This window comes from Neodiprion virginianus, chromosome 3 (assembly GCF_021901495.1).
Source record: "Neodiprion virginianus isolate iyNeoVirg1 chromosome 3, iyNeoVirg1.1, whole genome shotgun sequence".
NCBI lineage: Eukaryota > Metazoa > Arthropoda > Insecta > Hymenoptera > Diprionidae > Neodiprion > Neodiprion virginianus.
The window spans coordinates 24,366,404-24,375,882 of record NC_060879.1 but is presented as its reverse complement, the minus strand read 5'-3'; the positions used below and the strand labels follow the sequence as shown (position 1 = coordinate 24,375,882).

Below are 9,479 nucleotides of genomic sequence, written 5' to 3'. Positions count from 1 at the left end.
GCTTCTCGACTTGTTCCCGATAAGGCTTTCTCTGCATGGCTTGCCTTGAAATATTAGAATCGCGTGATCTCGACTGAAAGGAAATCCGCGTTCCCGTGCAAGTTTACGGCCGTGTTTGAATATAACGTGAGCTGTACGTACGGGTCCTTCTCTCGAGGCGAAACATTAATTTTTGTCTCCCATCATCGGCCCGGCATAAATTCTGACCGAGAAACGTAAATTGGCAAGATTTTTCTCTGCGGCTATATAATTTGCCTATGGGAAAGGCGCAATTGACGAACCGTTTGAATTTTCCAAATTCACAAATTTCAATTTCTGTAATATTTTATTTCGTATTAATAAGATACATGTATAATTATGCTTGACAAATGATTACACAGACGTTCGATTATCCTTGGTGTATATTACAGTGCTTCTGGGTGGTAAATATGTACAAATATATCCGAGTATAATATGTGTACAAGTTTTATTTATTTTTTTTCGAGTCTAACATCGATTGATTCCTATTCTTATTTATGTTTATTTATTTTTTCAATTTTACTATTAGTTTATTTTCTCTTCCATATGTATATATATATATATATATATATATATACGATTATTATACACGTAGTTCGCAGTACACGGGGTGTGAATTTTAGAATCTCCGAGTTTCTGCACATATTGTTTTACCGGAGAAATGAGCTCACACCAAATTTCGACTCCCTTTCACTCCGCAACTTCTACAGTCGGCTGCACGTTTATCTGTTTTTCATTTAAATAACCATCGATGGGTGGAAAAGGAGTAAGGAAAAATTGACATCTTTTCTTTCACCGCTGTCTGAGGTATTGCATTCAATTCTCTACCCCAGTTAAGAACAAGGAGTTATACCTGGGTACGTCCATCGTTTATGGAGAAGTAAATATTCAAATGTCGCGCGAAATTCAATCAAATAATTATTCAATTAGGACTTTCAATCGATCAGGGTGAAGCCGCGGTGCCCATTTGCAATTAGATAGGAAAGTAAATTGGACGATGTATTCACGAGCTCTTCGCATTATTCAATCAAAAGAAGTATTTCATTCTGTGAATAAATCACCGAAGATCATTCAACCGAATAACTTCTGGTTTTGTACCCCTTTGGTTCACTCAATTTTATTACTCTGGCAATAATGAATGTCAAATTCTTGGAATCGGTGCAATTATTGGATAAGCGGAATTCCCCAAATCCTTTGAATTCTCTCGTTAACTGTGGTACCAAAAATCATTGAGGATTTAACGATATGTCACAGACAGCCACCCTATTTTACCTCCCTTAACATGAAAGTAATTACGTGACTGAAAATTCAATCTGTTTTTTTGATAAGCCTGTATAGCATCGTGTACCCATACACACTCTGTGATTATATAGACTGTGATTGAACGCGAGTTTGAACGTCAAAGTTTTGTACATAAGAAATAAATCTGCATGTCTTACGATCGTATCGACTATTTTCGTAGACATTAACTAAACTCAAGAAGACATATCGAGGAAACTACGTACTTTTCATGGAAATGGGAAATTTGATAATCTAATAATAATAAATTGATAATCTTTTCTTGATCTTGATAATCATGTGATCAATCTTTTTAGAATCAAGTATTTTCCACTCTATTTGAAACAACTGTATTTTATATATTCCCAGATAATATTATGACTTGAATTTTAAATTTGATTCATTACAGAAAATGATTCTTAAAAACTTTAAGATTACAGAGATTCCACGATTATTATAGTGGTATAAAAAATTAAACTGTCGTACAAATTATCATTGTCGTCATTCGATTGTGATCAAGTTTGTCTGAATTCTTGATACAATTTTCCGTTATTACATTTGATAGAATAGGTTCACAATCTTAAATGGAAAATTCTGTACTGAATTGTAACAGATGCAATTAGGCAGTGTTTGAAATAAATTATAATTTGATTGCATATTTGAAGAGGAAATACAAGATCTTAGAATGATCTTTACAATATAAGTATAAAGTTGCCAAACTCCTGTCCATACGAGTCAGAGACACAATTTAAAGAAATTCATGTAGTTTTTTTCATAAGCTAACAATTGTTTCAAGTAACCTGAAATCTGAATGCAGACATTTATAACCAGTATTATAGTTGCAACAAATTTTTCCACTGGTTACAATTCACTATAAGACATAATAAATCAATCAATTTTTGAACAGTTACGTTATTGTTCTTGCATTGCGTTAAAAATCAGACAAATAAGATTACTGTTTTCCTACCATTGATGTCTCAAAATATGTTGAATAAGATCGATCAAAAATGGTTACAATTCACGATGAGAAAAAATTTCCTTCTACATTGCTCAAATGAAATAAACTTCGATTGGCATGAAATAATTAACGTGGTACTGATAGGTGATCGATTTGATTGTCAGCTCGGCAGTGCTCGTAAAAATTGTAACACTATACAGATTGCTGTTCGATATAAATGGGATCACGTTTTCCAATGAAACATTTGTGCAGAATAAAATTTAAAATCCTATTGTCCATCTCCTTGTAGAGTAACCGAAAACAATCGACGCAAATTCGGGAGAAGACATGGAGAACGTTTTCGTAGACTGCGGGTGTAATTTTGGTGGGTGAAAAATGTCGCTGTACCGCAACGCGAAGCTGTCGAGCTTTTCTGGGCCCTCAGTTTGACTAACAAGAAAAATAAGTCCCCCAGCGATGCAAGAGTTTTATTGGAATTTTTTACGTAAAATTGCCGAATAAACTTTCCAACTGACCGAAAAGTCTTGAGTCAGCGACTTCGTTATATTTCCCCCGGGATTCGCAACACGGCGAACGGGAAACCAGGAGACCAGAGAATCCTGAACAGGAAAGATTAAACAAAATTGACCACGCATTTTTCTCACCTAAGTAGAGAAAGATGAAAGTATATTACAATTTCGTCTTATTACATTTTTCGCGTGCTATTAATCGCATTTCGAACTCAAAACTGTCTCGCGAAAAAATTCGTGAAAGTTTTTGATCACGAACTGTCGGCATTTTATTGTTCATCGTTCGCCTTTCAACGATACCTTCAAGTCGGTATAAATTTTTCGAGGTCAAGCCAATAGAAATTCGGACCACTGTATGTATATTCATAAATGCATTTGCATCCGGTGACACGAAACAGAAGGAACTAATTTATTATTGTTGAATTGAAATAATTCGCTTACGGTTTTTTTAACGACCGTTACTAACCGAAGATTAGAGATTGCAGCTATATAGATCTCAACGAACGATGTGTGGCTAATCGCAGCGATAGCTGCAAAATCTGTAGGATTTCCGGACCTGTGACAGGCGACCTCCGATAGATTTTCAATTACATTTATCTATTTTCGAACGAGTTGAGTATGCAGATATTTACGACAGCCAAGGCGAGATATAATTATGTGAGAGCTGTTCAGAATATTTTATGTAGTGAAAATAATCAGCTCAGGCTATTCTATTTTTCCGCGGTCAAGTTTTGTCTCTTTGATAAAACACTTGCGGAGTTTTTCTTTCATTTTTACAGTGTATAATAATATCGCGAACACTTTGTCCGTGCAACGAGTAATCGAATATTAATCGTATTATTTACAATATTTTACAAATTAATTTACTCCCGACCGCCCCACATTGTTTTCCAAATAATCATTAATCGATCGGTTGATTTACTCGTAGATCAGACAATTAATTATCATATTATCAATTGTCCATCTATGCGGGTAAATTTTTTCCCAATCGCAGGGAAAGAGAGAATTTTTTTTTTTCTCATTATTCTCCCGCAGTTTTTATACACACACATTTACTCATCGCAGTCGAAGTGAAGATAAAATAAAAGAGAGTGTAAAATACTTTCACTTCTTCCTCTGCGTCTTATACCTTACATGATATGTTAAGAAACAAAATTTATTCGCTGTTCCTATATTTATGGTATAATTCATTATATAAATTTGCCTATCCTACAGTTTATTAATGTATTATGTGTATATTCCGTCATTTAAAATACGAATATTAGACAATGTGGATAGTCCTTCTAAACGCAACATTCTTCTTCTTATCCATATAATCATATCTTATTCCTATAACCTCATTATTCATACTGTTCTTGAGCACAAGATTTACATTAACTTCTATCGTTTGAGTACTATTTTACAGGCAAGAATGTCTGCACGTTATTTGGTTTCACTGAAAAACAGACAATTATTTGAAGGAGTAAGAAAAAATATATTAAAAGCCGATAGAAAATTACGAGTGAGTTATCAATCGCGTGCCAGCAGATTTTCACTTTACATCACTTTACATATTGAAGATAACTGGACGGTTTTTATTTTTCACAATCTGCATCAAGGGTTCGAAACCGTTATCAGACGTAGCATTTCGTCCAATGTTTCCTTATTTGCTTAACGAAACGAACAACGAAAAGATTTAACTGTTAATTGCTTGTATCACAGCTTTTTATAATTAGAAACTAAACAGTTTCGCTGTATAATTGATTAGTGATGGGCTTTATTCAGATAAATTATTATCAGACGAGGATTAACTTGTTTCATATGACACAACTGCTGGCACAAATTACAGCGATTGCAGTTTATATGTAAGATTACTTTGCAAATGAAAAATCACGTCGTCACGAAATGCCAAGTGCTTAATTAGCTTTCGTTCCGTATGATCAGCTCCAACAACGATCCGGTAAAATGAAACGCACTGAAGCAAACGCAGCATATCGATGCGAAGAGATTTCATAACAATAGTATAGTAATAATAATGACGACAGTAATAAATAACTGTGAGAAACGTTGGAGTGATTTTTAAATCTGACGGATTGTACAGATGTAGGTATTACAATTGTTATGTATGTCATAGGTATGAGTTTGAAATAGTATAGACAGTCGAAATCCAAGCCCCGTAACCTTGCTGGGGGGTTAAAATATCCGCCCTGCGTCACCCTTTACATTTCCGTGTTTTCTTCGGCCTCTTCGTCGACTTCCGGAAGGGTGTAAACAGCTGAAATAGGAATTAATTGTTCCTCCTTCTTCAGCCCCGGCTGACAGTCCCTTGTGACGTCGACCTGGTTGTAAGAGTCCTTCAAAATGTTCATCTCGTTCTCGTGGGCGAATATGCTCGTCGGTGTGTCGCCGCAGAGAGTCTCCTCGGTGACGTTTCTGTGACAGATTGTACTGGCCGGAAATTGTCACGAGGTGAGGGAAAACGGGTCGGTTGCCAGTTCGTCCACGCTCTGAGACGCTTTGACAGGTTCCTGTTTCTCGATGTGATGATTCAGCCGATGCACGATCTCGTCGTGGAGGATGTTGAAGCACATCGCCGTCAGCGCCATTCCCGACATTATGTAACACGAGCAAAACCAAACTGTCACGTTTCGGGAATCGGCTGGGTTGTAGCGTGGGTAGGAACCTGGTACCATGTCACCGAAGCCGATTGTGCTCAGGGTCATGAAGCAGAAGTAACAAGCGTCTGGAAATAAGGAAAGATTCATGCGTCAATTACTTGCTTACTGTATTCGTCAAGGTTCTTATTGGTCTACACTGTCGTTACTATTGGTCATCGTGAACTTAAACAACCATACGAACAATTGTTTACCATTACTGTGGTATTGATTCTTTTAATTTTTACTCAATCCTCTTCTGGTAAGTAGACTGTGCAAAATATGGTCTCAACATTGGCCAGTATGCACTCTTGTAGACTAATTTTTTAGGACAATTCGGAAATTTAGCATCAGATGTTGTAAGACTGACTTCAGATTGTCTTACAATAACATCAGAAATTATTAGAATTGCATCGAATAATATCAGATTGACATCAAATACTCTGAGATTGATACCCGACAGTATTAAACTGTCAGATAACGTACAACTGACACCAGGTAGTCTTAGGTTGACATCAGATGGTGTTATATACAAGCTTTAACTGTTATGGAAAGCTTAGTCTTCTTGAAAGTCGTCTGTAAGAACACTGTGACAAATAAGATTCGAAAGTTCCGTCTAAGTTTATACTATCGGTATACAGCTCAAGTAGAAGAGTTTGACGCTGTGAAATCTAATTTATCAAACATCGCGATGTGGTTGTAAGAATTCTGCCACCTTCGTCGTCTCTGAGTGAGCGTGGAAATGAATCACTACACCTACGCACAGTGTGTGCCATGTACGTCCCCCAACTTCACGAAATTCTTCATAGGTATTTATCAATCCGCTTTGTAGGATTTGACAGAGAACATATGGGACTGCGAAACGAGCACTTTTTTCTTCTTAATCCGAAAGTCAATCCTCGTGCCTTACAAATGACTCGAGAAAGCTTTTCTGCAATACAGGGTGAAAATCTTAGACATTTTTCATCCGGCATATGGAACAAAAGGAAAATCAAATTATACAAATGGAACTTGATCTTATTCCAGGTAAATCTTCTCTAAATGGAAGAAAATTAAGTGATCTGCAATGTAACTGTAAAATTAGTTCACGGAAAAGTTACCACCTTTATGACAACGAATGCTTCGGGACATTTTTTTGATACAAACAAAATTTAGCTTCTTAGCCAGTTGGCGAGTTCCAGAGTTGTTAAACACGAATACAAGATCAAAATTACGATATGATAATATTAACAAAAAGAATTTCGTTTGATTTTACAAACTCCATGGAGGATAAGGAAATATATTACAGTCCACCTGCGTGTTCAATCAGCTAGTTTGAACAGTTTAATTTTTGCAATAGATTCGTATTCAGTAACTTCAAAAACCTTCATATCTAGTTTTTCATCAAAATTGAACGCCTAGAACTTGATATTGGTTCATCGTTCAGCGACCCAAAAACCCCTTACGAACCTAATTTCACGTTGTTCCGTCATGTGGTTGCGAAGATGCATGGCTCCCAAGTGATACTCAATACTTTCCGTCTCAAATGGTTACTTAGACCTCGTTTCTGTATCTAACCACCTCAACTTTATGTCATTCGGTAACTCATTATTACCTATGAAAGTCCATCCTTCCAGTTTATGCAGAGCTAAGCCTCCAGCAATGATGTAACACAGCATTGCTCCCAGGCAGATACTGATAGGGGCCAGGATGGTGACATTCGGCCTGTCTCCCGAGCCCAGGCTGGAAATTTCGTCCTTCGGGCTGGTCTTGACCTCGACGGCACTGGAAAAGGCAGACGCATTCGCCCTCACGTAAAACGGTTCCTGAAGTTGGAGTTGTTGCTGCTGCTGGGCGAGCTCCTCTTGTTGGCGCTTCTTTCTCATGCGTCTCTCTTTCTCCTGATCGACGAACAAACGCCTTGTGTTAATAGCAGGGGTCTGATGATACGTACTTGAAAATGGCACAGCTAATGAGATGAACAAATCAAGGAGCGAGAGGATCGATGAAAAGATCGGAATGATCGTACCTGCATTCTCCTTTCGTCGTAGCAGCAGTAGCCGCAGTTGGAGCATAGGCAGCAGCAAAGTGCCCTGGTGAACACGCCACGGGCACACCTGGACAAGAGTCCCCCGGCGCTTGATAGATAGACGAGGGTCAAGGGGATTCCCAGAGTGGCGTAACCCATCGTTGCCGCCTTGCCCCAAGTCGACCGAGGCGCGATGCTTCCGTATCCTGATGATAAAAAATTACTCGGTTATGTTCAACTTTGGCGATCAATTAGGGAGTGCTGCATTCATCTATCAATTCGCTGCTCGATACCATTATTGCATCTTCTGTCTCTCCATTGATACTGGTGCACAACAATGGTTCAGTAAGATTTAAGTCTAGGTAGTATTTGGAGGACAGATTAATACGGTGGAGGAAGTGATGTGAGCATGATGGTTTTCTAATTTGGAAACGTTTACAGTGAGAAAATAGATTGGACATCATTCTTCGATATGAAATGATATACGGGCTAGATTGGCATCCTTGGTCCTGAAAACTGAACAAAATTTGATGTTTGAGTTCAGTATGTCAAGTATGCTCCTAGATGTACTATTCTACCTCATGTACAATTCGATCTTGAACGTACGAGCATCGTCATTTCACGGCATCAAACGTTTATTAGCGTGGAGAATAATGCTGACCACACACCACCACTTTAAGAGTAATTTATTCTCTAATTGATATTGTTTTCTTAATTACTTGCGACATGTGGCACGCTATCTTCAATGACGTATAACTAATCTCCATTCTGTCAATGTTTTTTCCTTTAGCCTGTTGCAGAGGAACAGATAAATACCTTAGTATATTCGCCATCGGATAATTGAATCAGAAAGCTGTGCTTGTTGCATTTTCATCAAGCTCGTGCTCGCCGAAACGATGAAAAATACCTTGCCAATTGTAAAATAGTAAAACGCTTATCAGTGTAATCGAAATTGAATTGTAATTGAATGTCAGCTGTAGCATAACAAGTGCGACGTGATTTGTTGGGATCAAATTGCTCTCAACACGGATGGATAAATCACGGAACCCGGGTTTATGGGAATTCAATTCACTTGATCAGAAAGCCAATTATGGGTCATTCTGCATGTAACTAACAGTCACGCAATACATCAATGCTAGCTGCGAATCACCTTCAATTAATCAATGTTAGTATTCTCGAACTTGGTACCGGCTCACCCTGTATAGATATTATACCAAATGATGTTAAAAGTTGGTGTTTTCCTGAAACCTCACTTTCTTAAGCGTTTCCTAGTGAATATTTTAATTAGTTCCACAACCGGCATGGAAGCATTCAGAGCAAAATTTGCCACCCAATTTACAATCCGATAATTGATTATCCAATTATGCCACTTACTTTCAAAAAGAAGTTTAAGTGATAAAAAAAAGTATAAGAAATTTGTTGCTACTCAATATCGAAGGTGTTTTCCAATTAAACTTTTCTAGATCATCGAACAATTGTCAGTCAACAATTTGCGTGAATTGACAATAACTGAAATCATGATTGAAAACTTCGATCATTCTAAACAGGCAGGCAAATATTGGTTAAGCGACACTTTGTGGATGGTTAAAATTTCTGTTAGTCAGAAAATTTCGTCGGTTCACTGACGAGGCTTCTTAAACTCCGTGTCAATGGAGCCTTTTGACTGCTGCTATCGAATAAGCGACCATGCGGATAATTCGGAGAGCATTAAACTCGGTGTGACGCCTATTCAAAGGTGCGATTCCTGAATCGTACACGGTACTGTTAGGCACATGTGCATTGGGCGGGACTATCGAGTAGTAAAACTTAATTATTGGCTGGCAGTAACACGGCTATGCCGAGGCAGTTATCATCCGTCCTGCTCGTATACCTCGCTATTCAATTCTCAACATGTGATCCCGAGCCATTTAATGCCTAGACTCCGGTGATTACCGACTCCTATAAAATCCAAGAGATGCCCGCTCATCGCCTCAGTCTGCGCTGGCGAATCTGCCTCCGCAGACTTGACTTGGTCATTCGAGGCGGCCACAGACGAACTGTTGTGCGAATCTGATCAACATCTGGCAGACATGTTC

General features: G+C 38.0%; 1 protein-coding gene across 3 annotated transcripts in view; it reads right to left on the bottom strand.

The window, feature by feature from the left end:
- Nucleotides 1-324: 324 nt before the first annotated feature.
- Nucleotides 325-9,479, bottom strand: part of LOC124300174 (TWiK family of potassium channels protein 18-like) — a 274,675-nt gene continuing 265,520 nt past the window's right edge. For all 3 annotated transcript variants that reach the window (XM_046753903.1, XM_046753901.1, XM_046753904.1), the window contains 3 exons: nucleotides 7,405-7,610; nucleotides 6,991-7,276; nucleotides 325-5,485 (listed from right to left, as the gene is read on the bottom strand). In XM_046753903.1, the coding sequence (XP_046609859.1) occupies nucleotides 5,205-5,485; nucleotides 6,991-7,276; nucleotides 7,405-7,610 (773 nt within the window). In that variant the 3' untranslated portion in view covers nucleotides 325-5,204. The remainder of the gene's footprint in view (nucleotides 5,486-6,990; nucleotides 7,277-7,404; nucleotides 7,611-9,479) is intronic.